This window comes from Triticum urartu, chromosome 2 (genome assembly GCF_003073215.2).
Source record: "Triticum urartu cultivar G1812 chromosome 2, Tu2.1, whole genome shotgun sequence".
Taxonomy (NCBI): Eukaryota; Viridiplantae; Streptophyta; class Magnoliopsida; order Poales; family Poaceae; genus Triticum; species Triticum urartu.
The window spans coordinates 524150701-524175662 of NC_053023.1; the positions used below are offsets into that span (position 1 = coordinate 524150701).

At 47.4% G+C, this 24962-nt stretch overlaps 1 protein-coding gene across 6 annotated transcripts; it reads left to right on the plus strand.

Annotated features, from left to right (window-relative positions):
* The first annotated feature begins 17781 nt into the window (after positions 1-17781).
* LOC125538466 (stress response protein NST1-like) lies at positions 17782-23279 on the plus strand. 6 transcript variants are annotated; one of them, XM_048701748.1, is made up of 11 exons: positions 17782-18533; positions 19707-19822; positions 20703-20736; positions 20832-20909; positions 20996-21097; positions 21184-21437; positions 21526-21735; positions 21824-21916; positions 21999-22100; positions 22265-22729; positions 22816-23279. In XM_048701748.1, exons 1-11 carry the CDS (start codon positions 18497-18499, stop codon positions 22876-22878), a joined length of 1554 nt encoding a protein of 517 aa, XP_048557705.1. In that variant the 5' UTR covers positions 17782-18496; the 3' UTR covers positions 22879-23279. The 6 variants fall into 6 exon arrangements, with proteins under 6 accessions (XP_048557705.1, XP_048557707.1, XP_048557706.1 ...); XM_048701750.1 differs by lacking the exon at positions 19707-19822 and adding an exon at positions 18736-18810 and having other exon boundaries at positions 22816-23278; XM_048701749.1 differs by lacking the exon at positions 17782-18533 and adding an exon at positions 18558-18810 and having other exon boundaries at positions 22816-23278.
* Positions 23280-24962: the final 1683 nt, after the last annotated feature.

Consider the following 24962-nt stretch of genomic DNA (forward strand, 5'->3'; position numbering starts at 1 on the left):
TAATGCCCTTGGTTCGAGGCATCTTCATCTTGAGGTAGGCGTAATGTGGCACCGCCATGAACTTGGTTAGGGCTGGCCGACCTAAGAGCACATGATAAGGACTCTCTAGGTCAACCACCTTGAACCAAATTACCTCGCGGCGGAAGTTATCTTTGTCTTCGAAGATGACACCTATTTTGATCTTGCCGATTGGTGAGCAGGACATGCCGGGAACAATGCCATGAAAAACAGTCCGGCTGGGCTGGAGCTACCTCTCTTTGATGCACAATTTCTCCATGGTGGCACGATACAGGATGTTGATGCTGCTACCGCTATCTATCAGAATCCGAGAGAAACAAGCAGCTCGCTTCTCCATTGCAAGGGTGGCATCCAACACAAGGGCATATGAACCCGGAGAAGGCATTACTTTCGGGTGCTCCGCACGGCTCCAGCTGATGGGCCTCTCAGATCAGTGCATGAACTCTGGGGCAGCTGAGGCAACAGCGTTTACTTCTCGGTGCTGCTGACGTCGGCTGTGCCAGTCACCGGCCACACTGGTGAAGATGACATAAGCTCCATGCTCTTCGGGGTACTCGTCTTGGACCGTGCCAATGGCTGGGCGAGCCACCGGCTGCTGGGGAGGAGGCGGCGGTGGCTGGCCAGCCGGCGGAGGTGGCAGCAGTCCTTTGCCCTTGGATATTTGAGTGAGCCAGTGGCACTTCCGGGTGGTGTGGTTGGACGGCTTCGCGTCGCTATGGAATTTGCAGGGAGCATCATGGGTTTGCTCATAGGAGAAAACGGGCACCCAAGCAGGCTTTCCGCCCTTCTGACGCTTGGGGCCGGGCTGTCCCTCCGGCTGCTGGTCCTCAACTGTCGCCACCTGCTGGCTGGTGGAAGCTAGCCACGGGGCTTTGCGCTTGTTGTTGTTTTGCTGCTGGTGCTGATTGTTATCACCAGCCAGCATCCGGGGAGCCAGTGGGAGCATTTTTCAGGTCACGTCCACTTGGAGCTCCGACTTCATGGAGGAGTTGGCCAGGGCGTACTTGTCTGCTATGATCAGCAGCTCGTCGAGGGTAGCCGCCTTGTCATAGAGAAGTCGGTTCTTGAGCAAGGTGCCCTCTCGGCACCCGATAGTGAAGTACTCAATGGCTTGCACCTCGTGCACCCCTTCGCAGGAGTTGTGCAGTTCGGTCCACTGCGTCAAGTAGTCGCGTGTGGAATCGGTGGGGCCTTGGACGCGCAGAGAAAGCTGGCGAGGCTTGGGCGGCAGCTTGTAGGTGCTGGTGAAGTTACGGATAAAAAATTCAGTGAAATCTACCCAGCTGTTGACGGTGCGGGGCTTCAGGCTTTTCAACCATGTCCGGGCCATGCCCTAGAGCACAAGCGGAACGTACTTCACGACAACACACTTGTTGCCATTTGCTATGCTGACGGCTGTGGAGTAATCCACCATTCTCCGGCTTCACGGAGCCGTTGTACTTGGGCGTGTCTCTTGGGAGCAAGAACCCTTTGGGGAAGGGCTCATCGTGAATGCAGGGGCTGAAGTAGGGCGGGCCGATTGCATCTTCTTCTTCCAGTGCCAGGGATCACACCAGATGGTCGATCCGGTGGCGGGCATCGTTCTCTCCGACTCCTTCACGGCGGCCTAGCCGGTCACCGAGTGTCGGGTGGTCAACAGGTGGCGGGGAAGCACACCTCTCACGAAGAGGAGGGGGAGGAGGCGGAAGATTGTCCCGTCGTTCCACCGCTGGAGGGCGGCCGTCTTGGTCGCGCTCGATGGTGATGTGCGTCCGACTGCGGCTTGCAGCCGGCTCTCTGTCTCTACGGTTGCGGTTGCCGCCTGTCGGCGACTGGGAGGTCGCGCCATGCTCTCGGCGAGGGGGGAGGTTTTCGGCATGCTGGCCGGGTTCCTCCAAGCGGCAACCAGCCTCTTGCTGCGCAACGGCCGCGTCGATGAGTTGCTGAACATGCTCCATCATGTAGTGGCAATCGTCGCCCTCCAACTGGTCTAGCTCATCTGCTGTCGTCTGGGCAGCTCGTATGTTCTCCATGGGCGTGGCGTAGACAGGGCGGTCTACCCCAAACATGCTGGCAACTGCAGCGCCGTGCTGTCGGACCGTGCCTACGCAGCTGGGCCCGCCAGCAGCCGGCGTGCCGCCAATGGCGCGGTGATCTCGCGCCTGAGGGAGTCCTGGACTAAGGGGTGCTCGGGCGGCCGACCTATTGGACATTGGCCGGACTGATGGGCTATGAAGATACAAGACCGAAGACTCTCACCCATGTCCAGATGGGACTCTCCTTGGCGTGGATGACAAGTTTGGTGTTCAGATATGAAGATTCCTTTCTCTGTAACCGTCTTTGTATAACCCTAGTCCCCTCCGGTGTCTATATAAACTTGAGAGTTTAGTCCATAGAGATCATCACAATCATATAGGCTAGACTTTGAGGGTTTTAGCCATTATGATCTCGAGGTAGATCAACTCTTGTAATACTACTATTCATCAAGATCAATCAAGCAGGAAGTAGGGTATAACCTCCATAGCGAGGGCCCAAACCTGGGTAAACATCGTGTCCCATGTCTCCTGTTACCATCAACCTTAGACGCACAGTTTGGGACCCCCTACCCAGGATCCGCTGGTTTTGACACCGACATTGGTGCTTTCATTGAGAGTTCCGCTGTGCCGTCATCAGAAGGTTCGATGGCTCCATCCATCATCTACAACAACACTGCCTAGGGAGATGTCTTTCTCCCTGGCAATATCTTCGTATTTGGTGGCTTCGCACTACGGGCCAACTCGCTTGGCCATCTAGAGTAGATTGGCAGCTAAGCCCCTGGCCGTCAGGTCAAGTTTGGAAGCTTGAATTACGTCGCTGATATCCGCGGAGACTTGATCTTCGACGGATTTGAGCCCATGGCAGCCACTCCCTGCAATCGCGATGAACATGACCTAAATCTGTCATCGGACCATACCCAGGAGATTGCACCTGTAAGCGCTCTGGCCCTAGATCCGGAGCAGCTGCCATCCGAAGACGGGAAGCTTAACCCCGGCACGGAAGCCGCAGACTCATCGGCGTTGGAGCCGCACACAGACTCAACTTCAAGCGGGGTCTGCATCACCGGACCCCCGGATTCATCTCTGGTCACTGGTTCCAAGTACATGCATCCGCGTTCGTCGAGCCTTATCAGGCGCCGATCATCGAATTCAGTTCCGCGGACATCTTCCGGCACTCACCTTTAGGCGATGTGCTAAACTCATTAAAACCCTCTCTTTAGCAGGGGAGTCAGAGCTGAATTACATCCGGTTTGAACTGGGGGTTGATGACGGGGAATTTCGCTTCCCACCCACTCCCAACTTAATAGCCACTATCGAAGATCTAACCGACATGCTCGACTACAACTCCGAAGACATGGACAGTATGGACGACGATGGCGAAGAGGAGCAGGCTCAAAACCCGCCATTTACCGGGCGCTGGATGGCCACCTCCTCTTACGACGTATACATGATGGACACACCCAAAGAAGTTAACGGTGATGACAAAAAAGACCCAGTGGAAGATAACCCTCTGAGATACAGCCAAAGCGCCGACGACAGCGGCGCCGCTCTAAGTCACCCCGTGAAAAAGACAACAATACCGGCACAGGAGAAAACAATACTCTAGACGACGCCGAATACAATGAAGACCCCGTTGAGCCAATTTCCTAACAGGATGAATGGGAAGATGGGCGGGTCAGCCCTGATGAACAGGCCATGCATGAAGACTCAGAGGACAGTAATTATCTCCCACTCTCCGAGGATGAGGTGAGCCTCGGCGACGAGGATTTTATCGTGCCAGAGGAACCTCTCGAGCAGGAGCGCTTTAAGCGCCGGCTAATAGCCACTGCAAGGAGCCTGAAAAAGAAGCAGCGACAGCTTCAAGCTGATCAAGATCTGCTCAATGATAGATGGACTAACGTCCTGGCAGCCGAGGAATACGGCCCCGAGTAACTACCCAAAAGTTACCTGAAGCGCAAATTACTACCTCAATTCGAGGACGAGGCGTTGGATCCCGTGCCATGAGCGCACAATGCAGCTGACCGACCACCATGTGGTCGGGACAAAGCGGCAACCCAAGCCGAACACTAGCCCGCACTACCTCGCCGTAAAGGCAGGGATAAAAGAGCTCGGGCATATACATACGACCTTCGGCAGGACCTGGATAGCAGAGCAGGACACACCGGATCTATCTACGGATCGCGTGGGCATGCCCCAACACATGACGACGGCTATCTATTCGGACGTGACAAACCTAATCATGCCCGGGCCGAATGCCGCGGACGGACTCCATCCGAGCTACATTGCGATATGGCCCGATATAGAGGCGCCACACACCCTCTTTGCTTCACTGATGAAGTAATGGGGCATGAATTCCCTGAAGGGTTTAAACCCATGAACATCGAATCATACAATGGAACAACAGATCCCGCGGTATGGATTGAAGATTTTCTTCTCCATATTCATATGGCCTGCGGTGATCACCTCCATGCCATCAAATACCTCCCACTAAAACTCAAAGGGCCAACTCGACATTGGTTAAATAGTCTGCCTGAAAACTCTATTGGCAGTTTGGAGTTCTTGGAAGACACCTTCCGCGACAACTTCCACCGTACATACGTACGACCTCCGGATGCGGATGACTTCAGTCACATAGTTCAACAACCCGGAGTCAGCTAGGAAATTCCGGACCAGGTTCCTAACTAAAAAAACCAAATCATCGACTGTCCGGATGCCAAAGCCCTAGCGGCCTTTAAGCATAGCATCCGCGACGAATGGCTCGCCCGTCATCTTGGCCAAGAAAAGCAGAAGTTCATGGCAGCCCTCACGGCATTCATGACCTGCTTTTGCACGGGCGAGGATAGTTGGCTTGCCCGTAGCAAAAACACTGTAAGCGAGGCTGGCACCTCTGAGACCAAAAACAACAAAGACAAGCCACGACGCAACAAGCACAAGCATTGAAGCAATGGAGACAATACCAACGACAGGACGGTCAACGCCGAATTTAGTGGCTCCAAGTCCGGCCAGCGGAAGAAGCCATATAAAAGAAACAATCAGGGCCCATCCAGCTTGGACCGCATACTCGATCGTCCATGCCAGATCCATGGCACCCCAGACAAACCAGCCAATCATACCAATAGAGACTGTTGGGTTTTTAAACAGGCCAAATGCTGAGAACAAAGAGAAGGGGTCGCAAAGCGAGGACGATGACGAGGAGTCCCGTCCACCAAACACAGGGGGACAGAAGAAGTCCCCCCAAGTTAAAACAGTGAACATGATATACGCTACCCATATCCCCAAGAGGGAGCACAAACACGCGCTCAGGGACGTCTACACGATGGAGCCAATCGCCCCAAAGTTCAACCCATGGTATTCCCGCCTGATCACCTTCGATCGCAGTGACCATCCGGCCAGTATCTGTCATGGCCATTTAGCCGCACTGGTCCTTGACTCAATCATTGATGGATTCCATCTCACACGAGTCCTCATGGATGGTGGCAGCAACCTGAACCTGCTCTATCAGGATACAGTGCGCAAAATGGGTATTAATCCCTCAAGGATCAAGCCCACAAAGACTACCTTTAAAGGAGTCATACCAGGTGTAGAGGCCCGCTGTCGGTGTCAAAACCGGCGGATCTTGGGTAGGGGGTCCCGAACTGTGCGTCTAGGCCAGATGGTAACAGGAGACAAGGGACACGAAGCTTTACCCAGGTTCGGGCCCTCTTGATGGAGGTAAAACCCTACGTCTTGCTTGATTAATATTGATGATATGGGTAGTACAAGAGTAGATCTACCACGAGATCGGAGAGGCTAAACCCTAGAAGCTAGCCTATGGTATGATTGTTGTTCTATATGTTGTCCTACGGACTAAAACCCTCCGGTTTATATAGACACCGGAGAGGGTTAGGGTTACACAAAGTCGGTTACAATGGTAGGAGATCTACATATCCGTATCGCCAAGCTTGCCTTCCACGCCAAGGAAAGTCCCTTCCGGACACGGGACGAAGTCTTCAACCTTGTATCTTCATAGTCTAGGAGTCCGGCTGAAGGTATAGTCCCGCCATTCGGACACCCCCTAATCCACGACTCCCTTAGTAGCCCCTGAACCAGGCTTCAATGACGACGAGTCCGGCGCGCAGATTGTCTTTGGCATTACAAGGCGGGTTCCTCCTTCGAGTACTTCATAGAATATTTTGAACACAAAGATAGTGTCCGGCTCTGCAAAATAAGTTTCCACATATTGCCATAGAGAGAATAATATTTACACAAATCTGATCTGCTGACGTATTCCGTAGCGTGACATCGCACCACGACCGAGGGAGTCCTAGATTAGGGGATGTTCGGATACCCGGATTATACCTTCAGCCGGACTCCTGGACTATGAAGATACAAGATTGAAGACTTCGTCCCGTGTCCGGAAGGGACTTTCCTTGGCGTGGAAGGCAAGCTTGGCGATACGGATATGCAGATCTCCTACCATTGTAACCGACTTTGTGTAACCCTAACCCTCTCCGGTGTCTATATAAACCGGAGGGTTTTAGTCCGTATAGGACAACATATAGAACACCAATCATACCATAGACTAGCTTCTTGGGTTTAGCCTCTCCGATCTCGTGGTAGATCTACTCTTGTACTACCCATATCATCAATATTAATCAAGCAGGACGTAGGGTTTTACCTCCATCGAGAGGGCCCGAACCTGGGTAAAACTTCGTGTCCCTTGCCTCCTGTTACCATCCGGCCTAGACACATAGTTCGGGACCCCCTACCCGAGATCTGCCGGTTTTGACACCGACATTGGTGCTTTCATTGATAGTTCCTCTGTGTCGTCGCCGTCAGGCTCGATGGCTCCTACAATCATCAATAGCGATGCAGTCCAGGGTGACACCTTCCTCCCCGGACAGATCTTCGTCTTTGGCGGCTTCGCACTGCGGGCCAATTCACTTGGCCATCTGGAGCAGATCGAAAGCTACGCCCCTGGCCGTCAGGTCAGATTTGGAAGTTTAAACTACACGGCTGACATCCGTGGGGACTTGATCTTCGACGGATTCGAGCCACTGCCGAGCGCGCCGCACAGTCCCGACGAGCATGATCTAGGTCTGCCGCCGAACAGTGCCTTGGAGGCCGCACCCGCATCGGCTTCGACCCTTAATTCGGAGCCAGCTGCGCCGACCGAGGATGGTGGGTTGGACGCCGCCTCGGGGGCAGCGATCCCAACGGCGATCGAGCCGAACTCCCGCCCCGCACTCCGCGAGACTCGTGATTCCAAGGAGCTGGACTCCTCTCCGGACTCCGAACCATTCGCACTCTGCCGATCGAATCCGATTGGGCGCCGATCATGGAGTTTACTGCCGCGAACATCATTTAGCACTCGCCCTTCGGCGATATTATGAAATCACTAAAGTCTCTCTCTTTATCAGGAGAGCCCTGGCCGGACTACGGTCAGCAAGATTGGGATATGGACGATGAAGAAATTCAAAGCCCACCCACCACCCACTTTGTAGCCACTGTCGACGATTTAACCGACATGCTCGACTTCGACTCCGAAGACATCGACGGTATGGACGCCGATGAAGGAGACGATGAAGAACCAGCGCCTATTGGGCCCTGGAACGCCACCTCGTCATATGACGTATACATGGTGGACGCACCAAAAGATGACTACGGGGAGCGGAAGGACGCATCGAAGGCTTGTTCCCTCGAAAAGAAGTCAAAGCGGTGACGCAAGCGCCGCCCCAAATCCCGCCTCGACAGAAATAGCGATCAGACAGACCCAGCGCTAGAGCAAGGCGAACCGTTGCCAGACAACGACAATCCGGATAATCAAACCGAACAAACAAATTCTATTAAGGATAATGGTCCGGACGACATAACGCCGGACAGGCACCCGGAGTAGCAGAATGCCCGTAAAAGGCTTGTTACCTTCGCGAGGAGTCTGAAAAAGCAGAAGCAAAGGCTCAAGGCTGCACAAGACACACTCCAAATCAGATGGAGTAAAATACTCAACACAGCAGCGATGTACGGCGACAATCGCCCCTCCAAGAGCTACCCAAAGCGGAAGCTGCTACCTGAATTCGATGAGGAGGCCTCAGACCCCCCACAACCAAATATCAAAGAAGCCACCTGGTTGGATAGACGACCCCTCTATCAACACAGAGCGGCATACAACGCCACTCACAATACAACACGTGACCTATGCGAGGGCTCGCACCCAAAGGACAGCGCAACAAGATCCATCTATGGACCACGCAAGCGTGCCCCAGCATACAATGCAACAGAACAAACATCCGAACAACGTGGTACACCCAGCTACAGGCACTACAAGGATTCCGGTCTATTGCAACAAAAATTATTGCTACAACTATCTTTTGTTGCAATAAAATGCTATATTTCCACAAAATTCCAGTCCGTGGTAATAGGATCTACATATTGCCACAATTTTGTTTCATCGCGTTAAGTACTCGTTTTGTTGCAATAGAAGCCATGTATTGCCACAAGCTGCATCGTCGTTGTAATATGGTAGTGATATTGTGACAGCCTTGTCCCGTTGCGTGAATTGGTCATCTTGTTGCAATAAAGGCTAGGTATTGCAACAAAGTACATTGATACTATTGCAACACCTGTGACATGTGGCGCTAGTCAGAGATTCTATTGCAACAAAGCATGTATTGGTTGTAATAGGGTGACTTTTTGCCTCACCTTCGTTGCGTTGCAATAACTGTTACATATTGCGACAAATTGAGCATCCATGGTAATACGTACAACATAATGCAACAATCCTCTAGTGTTGCCAAAAAGGAGCAGGATATTGCAACGATATTCTCTACTGTGCTCCTGATTTTTTCCTTTATTTATTATACTATTTTGCAGGATCTGACTAAAGGGGCGTACTAGTTTACAGAGGTATTAACACATTAGGTACCACAACTTGCACCTAAGTTCCATTTTAGTCACATATCTTGCAAAGTGGACATCGGTGGTACCACAACTTGGAGGAGTGCTCTACGCGCGTGCGAAGCATTGCACACTCGCGGGCGCCCTTCACTTTAGGGTTTCTTGCACCGCCAGGGTCTCCTCCACTGACCCTACTGACCTCCTCCGGTAGCAAGGTCGTGCTCGGCACCCGAAAGACGGCAAGCTCAGTGCCCTTTCTCACAAAGGTGAGTCTGAGAACTGAGCACCACACACTCTTCCTAATTTTTCTGTATCTTGCTTGATGTGATGTATTTATATGTGCTCTTAATAAAAAAGGAGATTCAATATAAAATTATGTGTTAAATAGAGAAATTGTGCAAGGCTGCATTCTAGCTATTTTTAAACACTCCCAGGCTTCATTTGAACAGCTCTTCTACCACCAATTGAGCAGCATAACAGTTGTATCCTAGAGTAATTTTCAGCAAGAATTCATCACCAGATCAACAACACTACATCAAGATATATATATATATATAAGGACATATGACACACGATTTTAGTAGGATATAACAAACCATCTTAGCGAGATATATAACAAATGTTTCAAAATGACAGCACACAAGTTTCAGCAGCTATACTTGTATAGATTGTTCACACAAAAGACCATAAGTTCAAGGCAAAGTAGTGTAAATAGCAAAAACACTAAAAGACCATAAGTTCGTAGCAACAGTGTGTACATAGCATCACTGTCAAAAGGAAAATAGCAACAACACTAAAAGAACAGCAAGTACTCTTCTCTTCTCTTCATCACCAAATTGTTAGTGCTGGGCACTAGCTCTTGTTCCCATTTGCCACAACATATGACCCTATGCAGGCATGCCTTGTTTCAACCTGTTTTATATCAGATTAAACTTCAGGAGAGATATTTCTCGTAGGTAACCATCATAACAGTTAGGAACTTATAATTATGGCTTACACATGTGAAAAGCACCTTACCAAGAAATTAAAAACTATACAAAGAACCCCTGGTCATCATCCAATTCTTCTTGTCCCAAAGGAGCAACATGGCCATCATTTACGTAAGCCTCATCATCATCAGTATCATCATGAGATTCAAATTGGACATCTTCAAACTCAATAGGTTTTATATTTTCTATGACTGAAACATCAATGCTGGATCCTTCGTCATCATTTCTACACCAACTAGTGATCTCTTCAGGTACTGTAATTTTTGGCACTGTAATTTCTGCATCAACGACATCCAGTACATCTGCCTCACCACCCTCATCGGCTTCAACAACTTCATCAAGGCCTACACCATTTAAAACAGAAGGAGCAAACAAATTTCGTGGATTCATTTTAATAACAGCTGCCCAATCAGGGTTCTTCACATCTCTCACATAGAAAACCTGTTGAGCTTGGAGGCCTAGAATGTAAGGGTCTCCCTGGAATTGGTGTAGAGTAGTGTCAAGGTCAATAATTCCATATTTGTCCTTTTTATACCCCTTACTTTCAGTTTTGTTGGCTGGCAGGAGGCACATCAAACCAGTCACACTGGAAAAGAACAACCTCCTTATCAAGAGGAAAGTCAAGAAATATGATTTTCTTGATCACCCCGTAATAATCAATATTTCCTGTGTTTGCATCGCCCTTGACTATGACGCCACTATTTTGGGTACTCAAGTCCTGCTCTATATAGGAATTCCGAAAGAAATATCCATTCAGAACTGTACGGTTGTATACCCGAGCTAGATGATCAGGTCCTTTAGCTAGTGCATAAATAAGATTGTTGACGTTCCCATCATTGTGGAGTTCTGTAATCTGTTTCATGAAATAGAATATGTGTGAGTGTATTGTACAGCGTTGGTACGTTATTACAAGGAACATTAGTGAAAATGCGAAAGAAAATTACCCGTCTCTCAAACCAACCAACAAACTCTTCCTTGTGCTGCTTTTTAGGATTAGGAGAATTGTTCCTTCTGAGCTCCTCACGATGTTCACTTCAAAGAGAAATGATTATTAGTTGAACAGGAAAGTATTAAAGCATATCATGATGTGAATTAAATACATAAGTATCCTTACTCAATCCATGGCGCGGTTTCCTCACAGTTTGTTATTATGAAATGCCGCATTTGATTAATCTCAACCGAAGACAATGATTCACAAACAAAACCTTTCTTGGAGTAATCAACTGTACTCATTATGCTAATCCCTGTTGGTGATTGATCTGTACCCCCGTCTTCATGATGTTCGGACTGACTTAGCTTGGTAGGCATTCCATCAACGAATCGACTGCAAAAAGTCATGCACTCTTCAAGTATGTACCCCTCTGCTATAGAACCTTCTGGTTGAGCCTTGTTACGCACATATCCTTTGAGCGTACGCAAGTATCGCTCAATTGGATACATCCATCTGTACAAGACAGGCCCTCCCAATCGGGCCTCTTCAGCAAGATGAATTGGGAGATGCATCATAATATCAAAGAATGCTGGTGGAAAGATCATCTCAAGCTGACATAGAGTTTCTGGAATTGTTTTGCTCAACCTCTCCAAATCTTCATCCCTTAACTCCTTGGAGCATAAATCGGAAAAGAATTTACTCAGCTGAAGCAATGGGTTAACAACATTCTCTGGCAAAAGCTTGCGCAATGCAATAGGAAGAAGTTTCTGAAATATAACATGACAGTCATGAGTTTTGAGTCCACTAATCTTGCACTGATCGAGGACTACACATCGCTTAATGTGTGAAGCATAGCCATCAAGCATCTTAATGCTCTGCAGAAACTTGAGGAGCATTATCTTTTCTTCCTTTTTTAAAGTATAGCAACCTTTCTTTATGTCATACTTATGCTTACCAGGCTTTGGATGCTGGTCCTTCCTAATTTTCAGGTCCTGTAAATCAAGACGAGCCTTCACACCATCCTTTGATTTCTTATCCATCTCAAGCAAAGTCCCCACAAGGCTGTCACAAATGTTCTTCTCGATGTGCATAACATCCAAATTGTGCCTTACGAGCAAGTTCTTCCAATATGGGAGCTAGAAAAATACACTTTTCTTCCGCCAGTTATGCCAGCTACTAGTTTCCGGTCGCTTTCTCTTATTTGACCGTCCAAATGGTGCATGCTGAATGCTATCAAGTTCCCGTAGAACTTGTTCACCTGTAAGTGCCACTGGAGCTTCTCTATTATCTGCCTTGTTGTTGAACAAACACTTGTTTCGACGCCATTTGTGGGTCCTGGGCAGAAAATGTCGGTGTCCCATGTAGCAATGCTTTCGACCATACTTGAGCCATAAAAAATCTGTATGTTTGTGGCCATACGGGCATGCTAGCTTGCCTTTTGTGCTCCAACCACTCAGCATTGCGTAAGCTGGGTAGTCACTAATGGTCCACAAGAAGCATGCATACATCTGGAAATTTTTTTTAGTTGCAGCATCATATGTCTCAGCACCATCCTCCCATAGAACATTCAGTTCATCAATCAAGGGCTGCAAGTACACATCTATGTTATTTCCTGGAGACTTTGGTCCTGGAATAATCATTGACATAATCCAATTTTCTTGTTTCATACACATCCAAGGTGGCAAGTTATATGGAATAAGAATGACAGGCCATGTACTGTGTGATATACTCATGAGCCCAAAGGGGTTGAATCCATCTGAAGCAAGGACAAGCCGAACACTGCGAGCATCTTTTGAGAATTTCTTATAATATTTCCTATCAAAATGCTTCCATGCCTTGGAATCTGCAGGATGCCTCTTTACGCCATCATCCATCCGACCCTCCTTATGCCATTTCATATGTGATGACATATGTTCTGTCATGTACAGCCTTAGCAGTCTTGGAATGAGCGGGAAATACCTTAGAACTTTCTGTGGCACTAGCTTCTTTGATTTACGACTTGATGCATTGTCTTCATCAGTAGCAGGAGTAGATTTCCATCGAGACGCATGACAGACAGGGCATTCTTCTGCATCAGCATGTTCATTACGGAATAGCACACAATCATTAACGCACGCGTGTATCTTCTTGTAGTCCAGCCCAAGATCTCGGATCACCTTCCTTACTTTAGCGAGATTAGTAGGAATGCAGTGACCCTTTGGCAACACCTGTGTGAACATCTGCAGAACTAAGTCACATGCTCTATTGGTCATCCCAGACGCGCACTTGATTTGGTAAAGCTTCACAATGAAATATAGCTTCGTGAAATCCTTGCAACCTAGGTACAACTCTTTTTTTGCCTCTTTCAATAGTTCGAAGAATACCTTGGCTGTTGCATTTGGCTCCTGGTTCCTTTCATCACCGTTGGAAGCATCCACATGAATGTCTCCCGCACCTTCACCAATGTCTGCATTGCTTTGCATGTTTGTGCCCCTTATGAGAGTATTGAGCATGTCACATACCCCAGCACCATCATCTCCAGCGTCTTCATTTTCAGAATCTTCAGACATGCTTCCCTCATCGGATTGTTCACCATGGTATATCCAGTGAGTGTAGGTTGGATCCATCCTATTGAACAACAAGTCAGTATGAACATCCTTTTTCGTTTTTGGAACAACATTGAGACATCTCCTACATGGGCATGGGACTGTTGAGTCCGGGTGAGCACCATCGAAGGCAAAATTCAAGAAATCCTTCATGCCAGTTTGCCACTCAACAGAATTTCTTTCCCTGTCCATCCAGCTCTTATCTCGTGTCATTTTTGCCTTATCTCCGTAAAGCCAGTCCTGTTAAAAAAACATAACAGCTGCTTTAGTAGCTAAATTATAGCCAACAGCATCACTAGTTGCATTACAAGACAAGACAACAGGGATACATACATACAAATATTACTGTCACATGGTAAAGCAAAATTTATCTATACATTGTAAAGCAAAATTTGGTTGATGGAAGAAGAAATAGTACTACTATCACATGGTAGTATATGTGACATGAGTTTAAATAATTTTAGTTTAGTAGTTGGCTAGATAATGCAAAAACAGAAATTCAGGGACAGTGAAGAGATCACGGCTCAAAACTAATAACCAGATTGTTTGACTTATGCTGAAGAACATAGCATACCTTTATGCTACTGATCTCCACGAATGTGTTATTCTACATACCTCACGCTACATATCAGATTCAAGATACTTGCTTGATTCTTTACTTGATTCAGTGTATGATACTTGTCATGCAATTTTACTTTAGGAGTTTCAGTTGAATGGTTGCAGCCATATATTAATTTTTATAGATGGTTTAATTTGAATGATTCACTCAATTAAAGCTCCTGTGTGTTTCTGCTTAAGTTCCATTCAGTGTGTTTTTTGTTTAATTTCCCTTTGGTTTGAGGTTCAGTGTGAAGCAGCCAAAATGTTTTGGAGCAACATCACTAAGAAGACACCATCTTAAGCCAAGGAGCTCGAGACAGCAGCTTTGCGATTATATAAGCACATGAGCAGGGAACAAATTGAACTGAACTGAAGTATATGAACGGCATTCATGTTCATCAGATTCAGTTTTGAAATTTGCGTGGGTTTTCTATCTTATTATTTGCTTGAACCATCTTATTATTGCAGATGTGGAAGAACATGAAAGTAGCTACCGATAAAACAACAAGCAAGGGAAAATTAGTTTGCTACTTTCAAACTAAAATCAGCATCCTTATGTTGTATGTATAGCACAGTACTAATGCTCATGTGATGTATTTTCAATCTAAATTTGCTGCTCTTGCAATGAAAAAAACAGAGAGAAACATGAGGGGATAATCATACTATTGTTGTTCAGGTCGTTGGTGGCGGTCCAAAAAAAACAGGCAAGTCCTGATAGACATCAGGTGCCTCAATCCACCCAGATGTGTGTTTAAGTTGCCACCTTAGATAAACCATTAAAAATTATCAAACTCACATCTGTCATGGATATCACTCACCCAATCCACGTCTACTAGCATAGCATGGCATAATAAGCAAACGTAGAAGTAACTCCCAAAGGTTTCATGGTAACCAGGTAATAGGTACTACCTCATCTACTTCCCATCCCACATTTTAATTAGATCCTAATCATGCAATGTGTGAGGATTGATCTAATGCAATAAAACTGGGTTGTAGAAAAGGTATGATCAAAGTGTGAACTTGCCTGCAATGTTGATGAAGATGATTCGCACTCAAAACTCTTGATAGACCTACTCGTCACACTCCGGTCAATCTATCGCAGACAAACAAGCAAGCACACAATAAGCACTCATCTAACGCACAGGAAAACTCGAACAAGAGAACGAACCAGAAAGTTCAACTTAAGAACTCCGGTTGCAAAGAAAGAACGAACCGAACAAAGAAACAGAAAACAAACGGCGGAAAACTACTCGGTTCTAGCAAGTTGAAACTAGGTCAAATTTTTACTGTGGCAAAAGCTTGTTCAAATTGATTAGACGGAACGGCGGTTTCAAGACGAAACTCCAGGCGCTTGAATCACCTGATTCCGATAAACGAGCGAGAAGAAAAACTAGAAAGAAGATCGGATCTGAGATCACGATCGCTGAATAAATCCGACGAGAAAGAAAACGAAGAACGGTTAAACGAACGGACGTCATTAACCGGGAAAGAATCGGTGATCACGTTCGTTGAGACGAACGGTCCGAAAGAAGAACGAAATCCGGAACGGTTTAGAAGAAAAGAATCGGAACGATTAGAAGAAAACGATCCGATGAAAAGAATAGATGCGGCGCGGGGCTACCTCCGGCGAGGTCCGGCGAACGGGGCTCCGGCGGCGTGGGTGTTGGGCAAGGGGCGGCGGTGCGGGCACAAGGGCGGCGGCGGCGGTGACGCAGGGCGCGGCAGCGGCGGTGGTGTAGGGCAGCGCGGTGCGGTGGCTAAAGTGCGGCGCGGGTGAGGAATGGCGCGGCGCGGGGTGTGGTGGAGCTCTAGGCTTTGAGTTTGATGATTTAGAGGGGGGGGGGTGCTTGGGTATTTATATTGGGGAGGGGTGAGGAGACTTGGGGTAGGAGACAAGAAATAGACTAGGAATAGGAATCCTAAAAGAAAAAGGCAAACGGAGTAGGACTAGGAAAAACAAAACAAGGAAAAGGACTAACCCTAGTCCAAAACGGATTAGAGGCGAGGCAAGAGGCGGCGGCCTCCTGCGCCAGCGCTAGGCACGCGCGGCTCCCTGGGGCGATGGCCTTCGGCCCGGCTGGGCCTTGGCCTGGCCGGCCTTGGTCTAGTTTTTTTTTAAATAGTTCCGCGCTCGGAAAAACACAGAAAACAAAATCTACCGAACTCCAAAACTAATGAAGTAAATTTTCCTCGACTCCTAAAAATGAGCCGAACAAAATGAACTTTTCTACGGACCTAAAATGCAATAAATAAAATACGCATGATCTAATGTATAACATTCCAAATTGAAATTTGGGATGTTACACGAGCCTCCCGAAACCCTCTTCTCACCTCCCTCTTCCTTCGACCTGTCTCTCTCCTTTCTCTTTTCTGGGTTCGATTTGGTGTCTCCCCTGTCTCTGTTCTCGCTTTGATTTTTTTTCTTTTTTGAGGGGTGACAGAAATGATGTCGCACCCCTTTTCTTTCCTTCGATCCCCTCCTTTGTGGTTCAGCCGCGCGTGGCATCAGACGGGTCGTCTGGTCGGTCGCGCCACTGGGTGCTTCGATCGCCCGGGGCGCGTGGCATCAGACCGGTCGTCTGGTCGGTCGCGCCATTGGGTGCTTCGATCGCCCGGGTGACCAGACACGCTCTTCTACCGTATATACTTTCTTTTAAGGTCGGATAACGTATATTACTGAAATATGTCCACGCAATTTTTTTTACTGAAATATGTTCACAGGCAATTGGATATTTTTTCACCCCTTTCTTTTTCTGTTTGAAAGAAGATAGTAATTCTATTCAAGTACAACCCGGGTCCTGGCACCAGCCAATTTCCCTTAACCGTCCATGTGTCCCGGAGAGTCACCTGGCTGTTCAATTCCTCCCATCGACGCCTCCCCGCCGCTATTGAGGCTCAGGGCAACTCGTCTCCCACGAATCCGGGGGCGGCTCCGTCGAAAGCTTCCAAGACCGTGCGATCCATTTTCGAGCTCTCCGTCCATCCACCCCCGGCCCCTCCTCCCAAGCCCTCCCTCTTCCCTTCCTCCCCGCCGCCGTCGTTGGTGGCGGCGACCCCTAGACCAGTGGTGTTCCGACCCGGTCCTAACACAATAAATCTCAAAACAAAATTGGTTTGGTTGTTTGATTTACATAGTTGAATCTCTATGATTATCATTTGAACAAAAGCGACATAATTATGTTCGACCTACTCTGGCTTGGACGAACCCTCCACGGATTGTCCGATAAGATGAATGATGCTGAGATCACCCCATCTCAAGATCGGAATTTTAGATCGGGACCGACATAGATCGACTGTCTCATCAACCCATCCCATCAGTACTTATGTTTCGAGACAAGAGTATAACCTAATAGTTTAAAGTGAGGGTCGCATGAGGTTTCTGTGACCTGTAGTTCTAAACTAGCCATTTTTTTGCTGCTTTGACCAACTGACCAAGGCACAAATTTTTGACATATCCCAACCTAAGTGCAGATCCAAGATGAAACAACACATTCCTAAGACGATAAATCTCAATATTAAATGAGGTTTCAGTGTTCTCCATCGGCACTAAGTGATTTTTTTGCACATCTTATAGGTGCTTGGTACTCGTATTTGGTGTTTTTTTTCACCATGATATAACTTTTTACAAATAAATTTCGGAATCTATAACTCCTAACTCCTGAAAAACCCGTAATTTAGAATCTCTGTGCCATTGACTACAGGCACGAATCTCATAGAAACTGAGGTCCGACACGTCACGTTTTGTTTTCGTTCGGTAAAACAGTCTAAAACAGGCTTCATCCCGAACGCCAGCATCAATCCTATCTTCTTCTCCCCTTGCTCCACCGCTCAGAGCACACTGCTCTGTCTCCGCCACGCAATACAGAGAGGAGTGGCCTTCGCCGGCGACGAGGCTCCTCCCTGACCAGATCCCGCCACAGTCGCGGCGGCAGGGGTCGAGGGATCCGCGGAGGGGGCCAGGGATTTAGCGTTCGCTACAGCCGAGCACCAGGTACTGCCGCGCTACGACTCAGCTCCTCGCCGACCGGAGCGAGGTGCCGTCGCGGTCCGAGGCCGAGCGCCGCCGCGAGCACCAGGCCGCCGCGCTCGGGGCGACGCTGCCCGCACCATCCCTGCGATGCGCCCACCTCCAACCCGGCGGCGATGGCGATGTCCGCGAGGCCCTGGGCGCGAGGGAGGCGTTGGCGACCAGCTGAAGCGGCGGCGCCGTCATCCTACACCGGGAGGCGGGGCCTGGTGGCGCACGAGGCTGCGGGACGCGGAAGGGGGAGAAGCAATGGAGGTACTGACGGGCGCGGTGTTGTTCGAGGAGGCGGGGCGCGGAGGGAGAGAGCAGTGGAGGTGCTGACGCTGACGCCGCGGCGCTTCATGGAGGTCAACTAGGAGGTGGACGAGGCCTTGCGGCTCGTAGCCGACCTGCTCGCCGATGCGCCAATAGGGATCTGCTCGCCGGCGGGGACGCCATTTTCTTCTAGTGATGTGCGGATGGTGAACTGCTCACCGGGATTGACCCCGAGCCCAGGTATTCCGCCGCCTCCTAGTAGCCGCCCGAGCTGTGCTTATGTGCCTTGCCGTTAGCTGAGCTCTCCTACTGCTACTGACCTGGGACGAGCACAACAGCAGAGCACATGCGTGCAGATTTAGTTAGAACAGGAAGTTTCGTCACAAAGAATGGTTCAGGTTCAGCTTAATGTACACTGAAACTTTGCACTTTTGTTGTACAGGGAGTTGGAGTATCAGGGATAGGATATGTGCATCGAGCAGATTTTAGATTTCTGGTTCACATGGGTACACATTGGGTACATCTTGACAATATTTTTTCTGGAATAGTTTCTTTTGAGCATGGCAAATTGTGTAGAACATGATATTTAGTACAATATGGCAAATTGGCAACTAGTGTGTAGTGTTTAGCACTGTTTAGTGTTGTTTGTCCTCCTGCGAGAATTATATTCAGTAATTTCCCATGGCATTTGTCCTCCTGTATTTAGTCTGTAGTGCAAATTTTGTAAACTTGCCATGTGATCAGTACATACAAACTCTAGCTTTGAAATGAATCATGAATCGGATTTTCTCTAGATTTTGCCATGAATCAAAAGTATATATTGTTGAACACTGCTTTGCCATGGCAAAAAGGATTTTATAGCTTTTGGCATGCCTCTAATATAGCTTTTTCCATGTCACCACTATAACTTTTGGCATGACATACACATATTTTTTTACCATGGCAAATTTGCTAATCTATTTGCCATGCCTCTAATATAGTTTTCGCCATGTCACCACTACAACTTTGGCCATGTTCACATGGAGTAGTAAAAAAACAAATTTGAGTTGATTGTAGAAATATGTGTTTGTTTCCCTTTTTTTGACTTTGTAGGATTGATGATGACCACATTAAGCATTGCAACTTTTAAGAGATTTGATTTTGCTTTTGTACTTACTACTGCAAATCCACCCAGGTAATTTTGCCATGTCAATTAACATGCAGTATGTTTGTGCCATGGCAAACATTTTACATCATGGCAAATTTGCATTCTTTTAAACAGAAAGAGTTACTTTCCCACCACCTAATTTAGGTGTACGCGCCAATATTTTTTAATCTCCCGCTAAAAGGTCCCAAATTAGCATCTTTGTTCCCACCAAAAAATTAGCTTCCCGCTAAATACCTTCCTAACAACCCACGAATATATAATTCTAGACCAAACGACGGCGTCTTCACGGGCGATTGGATCTGAGCTCTCGTCTCGGTTCATCTGTGCTGCTGGCGTCATGACGGCGTCAACAGAACGAACCACATCAGGTGCACGGCGTCAGGTTAGTCCTCCTCCTGATCTCCTCCATCGCTGAAAATCCAGTCCTCCTCAATCTCCCCCTCCTCCCTCTCCTCTGCGCCCGCATCTGTCCGGGATCAAACCCCCACGAGCTCCTCCTCAGTGCGCGGCTCTCTCAATCCCGATCCATTCAGAGGGGCTGCCCCTTCTCTCCTCCGCTCGCCGCTTGGCCGTAGAAAAGAAGTCAGGGCAGGCGACATGCCGCCGCCGGTGGAATTTTCCCATCGCGCCTCAATTTGGCCGCCTCGGCGGAGGCGCTCGCGGCCTGGAGGGTCGGTGCAGCGCCTCACCTTGGCCTGGAGGCTGGCCGCCATGGAGCTCGCCTCGGCCTTGAACTGGGGCTCGACGGGGCCTCCCAGCCCGGTTCATGGCCGCAGCCGTCTTGGCTGTGCACGCCGGTGTCGTGACGTGGTGGCCAGGCGCTGGTTACTGCCTCACCCGACCCCAGCGTGCCCGAGATGCCTGCAGACCTCTCCACCATCTCTGCTCCTGGTTCGCTCTGTTTCCTCCTGGACGCCAAAGGGGGTCGTGAGCATTAGATTGGTTTTTGAACATTAGATCCATTAGATCCATTAACTGAAAGATATAGACGTACTCTGTATGTACAAAGCTAGCTAGCTAGCTAATACAAGCAGCTTAATTGATTGTTGTATGAGCAGCTTTGCCGCTGCATATCCAGGTTTAGTCATCCTCTGCATTGCATTTGATTCAGATTACCATAAGATGATTTTTAATAGATATTTGGTCTTACACGAGTCACATTGGATTTTTTCCCTATAGATTCAGAGTAGTATTTTCATGAACCTATCACTGATACTTTGCCTTTCATGTCCATTCACATATGTCTGGTTTACCTACACAAGGGCACAATGATGAATTTTACGGAGGATGCTCCGGGTACACAACATCCTTACTTCATAATCACCTATCTGAATGGTGCAAAATATCAATACTTTGTTAATGCTAAGTCCCATGATTGTTTTTGTGTGCAGTAAAGAAAGGCTCTGTTCTCTTAACAAGGATGGAAAGTATAACGGCATACAAAAACCAACGTGGACAACCCAAATCTGGTAAATTGTTTAGCATTTGCTATAATGCATAAAATCTTGGTGTGGGTTAAATAGCTAAACCTTCAAGACTACAAAATCTTTTACAGGAACTCCAGAACAATCTGACATTCCAGTATCTGCTAATGACATGTGTTCCCTTGCTGAATGGCCATCCCATGCTCGCCGCAACCGTGCGCTACTACAGGATGGTACTTGCTTTCGTTTACATTTATGTCATCATTTTTACAATCTAATGCTGAGTAATACAATTTTTCTTGTATGATCTGGGCTGTAGAAGCTGGTGGACAGAAGAAGAAAGGGCGAGGTCTTCTAAAAGGTTTTAAAGCATCTAAGAAGCGTTTTGCCAATGGATCTGCAAAGCTAAATATTACATTCTCTGAAAAATTGGGTGGTACAGTAGGAATGAACTATCGTTCGTTCAAGGATGACGTGGTAGTCATAATGAAAAGAAAGTTACCACTCATTGGAGTGAGGACGTGGTCGGACATTCACCCTACCATTCATCGACTCATTGTTGCAGATATGATAGTGCGTACAACATTTTTCACATGTGTTATCTTATTTTACCATCGATAATGCAGTGCTTATGTATATTTATTTGCTGTATGCTTTACAGGACAGATGGGACCTAGAAGATACACCAGAAACAGAAGAAAAAGTTCTCAAAATTGCGAAAGAGAGATATAGAGGCTGGCGATCAACTCTAAGCTCCACTTACAAGGCATACAAAACAGATGCAGCTAGATTGGCTAATCTGCCAGAAGATTTACAACTAGAAGAGTGGGAATGGATGATTGAGTACTTTGGCACTGATTCAAAATTTCAGGTTATCTCTAAGATCACGGTTTGTCTATTATGTGTTAAGATCAAATGGCTAGTCTCACTGGTTATATCTGGTTTCAATGAATTGATAGGAACGCAGCCAAATGAACGCCGATAACCGTAAGAAACAGAAGACAAAACACATAATGGGATCAAAATCTTACTCGAAAGTTAGTTTTGAGAAGGTATGAGTCCAACTAAATATGTATGCCTTGCTGCTAAATATGGTGTCATGTTTCAAGCATCTCATTGTTATATTACTTGCAGAGAAACTTGGAAACTGGAGAAGAGCCAGATTGTATTGCTCTATGGGAACTCACCCACACAAACGATGGAACATGGTCTAACACAGATTCCCAGAAAGTTTACGTGAGTACACTGACTTTTGGTTATTCTATAGTTAGTCAATGATGTGAATTCGGCATGTTTCATCATCAGATGCGATTATTCATGCGTTGGACCGTGTTATTCTTGTTTCATCTTTTATAGTGTCAATATTGATGCTGCACCTATAATTGTTCCTTTCATTTTAGGACAAAGCACTTGAAGAGGTTAAAAACAAACAAGCTGAAACTGAAGGTCCACTTTCAAGTGAGCAGAAAAACAATATTTTCCAGACCGCATGCAAAGACACTCTGGAATGCAAGTCATTGCAGCCTCGTGGGTACGGATACATGGCCAAAACTTCAACTAGTTCTGAAAAGTTCCGTATCCAGATTGAAGAGCAAGCTCGTGCTACAGCAGCCACCCAGGAGCGAAACTCTCAGCTCAGCCAGCAGGTCAATGACTTAGAAGATCAACTACAAGCTGAACGTGCTAACACACAAGAGAGGATTAACTTAGAGCGTGCTGAGAGAGAACAACTTGAGGAGAGGTTAAAAGAAGAGCGTGCTGAAAGGGAAAGATTGTTGCAAGAGGAGCGAACATCAAGGCTGGAATTGGAAAAAAACATGATGGCAAAGTTTGTAGAATTGAGCAAACAGATGGGAACCCAACAGGTGATGGTTATTACAGTCATATGCTTCCGACCTTGTAAGATTTATGTTGCTTACTTGCATTGCTAAAAGTGCACTTCTATTTACAGGTGCCTACGAAGAGGATTGACAAAGAAAATAGTAATCCAAACTTGCAAAATATTCTTTCATAGACATCTAGTCCTAATAAGACTCCAGGTTCAAGGCTGACTGCTATTTCTTCAAATGCGCTCATACAAGCTGCAACAAGGCAATCTCGAATGTTTAAAGCAATGGTAAGTCACAACCTTGCTTTCTCTTCATGTTCACCTGCATTTTATACGTCATTGGTCTTCATAATTAGCTAGCTGCTTCTTCTCTTTTACCATGTGTTGTTGCTGCATCGAGTCACAACTTCAACAAAAAACGAATATGTGATAGCTAGGGACATGAACTTAACTGAAACTATACATCTAGTCATAACTTAAATCAATAGCAGGAGCTTTTAGTAGATGTATGATCGGATGATGGTACCATTCTGTATGCACGAGCAGGATGTCATGATCATGCGCGTGATGCCTTCGCTGATGAGTCCACTGCAATGTCCCATGTAGTATTGTAACGCCCTCGATGCGGCTATAGCTCCCACGTGTCGAGGCACGACTTAGAGACATAACCGCATTGAAAGCAATGTCGCAAGTCAGGCAATCTTTACAACATCCCATGTAATACATAATAAAAGGGGGAGATAACATAGTTGGCTTACACTCGCCACGTCACATCAGAGTACATAAATAACATCCATCAAGCAATCACTCATGGCCCGACTACGGAGCCAAAATGAAAAAGAACCCAACATGCGACAAGGCCCTGAATCGAACCCCAACTAGGCACCACTACTGATCATCGGGAAAGGAAACATAATAACGCTGAGAGTCCTCGTCGAACTCCCACTTGAGCTCGTACTCGTCACCTGGAGCGGAATCACCTGGACCTGCATCTGGAGTTGTAGTATCTGTGAGCCACAGGGACTCAGCAATCTCACACCCACGCGATCAAAACTATTTAAGCTTATAGGAATGGATAAGGCAAGTATATGTGGAGCTGCAGCAAGCGACTAGCATATGTGGTGGCTAACTTATACGCAAAAGAGAGCGAGAAGAGGAGGCAAGGCGCGAGTGAGAAACTAGAGGAACAACCTGCGCAAGCATTACTCCAACACCGTGTCCACTTCCCGGACTCCGCCGAGAAGAGGCCATCACGGTAACACACTCAGTTGATTCATTTTAATTAATTAAGGTTTACGTTGTCTACAACCGGACATTAACAAATTCCCATCTGCCCATAACCGCGGGCACGGCTTTCGAAAGTTCAATCCCTGCAGGGGGGTCCCAACTTAGCCCATGACAAGCTCTCACGGTCAACGAAGGAATAGACCTCCTCCCAAGACGTTCCAATCAGACTCGGTATCTCGGTAACTCAAGACACTTCGACAGGTTAAAACAAGACCAGCAACACCGCCCGAATGTGCCGACAAATCCCGATAGGAGCTGCACATATCTCTTTCTCAGGGCACACTCAGATGAGCAAGCTATACGAGTAAAAACCAACCTCAAGTTTCCCCGAGGTGGCCCCAGGTCAGTTCGGACCAACACCTCAGAGGAGCACTGGCCCGGGGGGGGGGGGTAAATAAGATGACCGTTGAGTCTGCAGAACCCAAGGGAAAGAAAAGGCTAGGTGGCAAATGGTAAAACCAATGTTGGGCATTGCTGGAAAAGCTTTAATCAAGGCGAAATATCAAGGGGTTCCCATTATAACCCAACCGCGTAAGGAACGCAAAATCCGGGAACATAACACCGATATGACGGAAACTAGGGCGGCAAGAGTGGAACAAAACACTAGACGAGAGGCCGAGCCTTCCACCCTTTACCAAGTATATAGATGCATTAAGATAACATAGCAATATAGTGATATCCCAACAAGCAAATAAAAGGTGCTCCAATAGGAACGGCTCCAATCTTCACCTGCAACTAGCAACGCTATAAGAGGGGCTGAGCAAAGCGGTAACATAGCCAATCAACGGTTTGCTAGGACAATGGTAGGTTAGAGGTTCAATCACGAAATTGGGAGGCTGACAAGTAAGTGGTAGGCATCGTAGCAGTGGCAAAGCAAAAGAGCGAGCAAACTAGCATAGCAAAGATAGTGGTGATTTCGAGGGTATGATCATCTTGCCTGCACAGTTGTCAAAACTGACTGGATCCTCACAAGCAAACTCAAC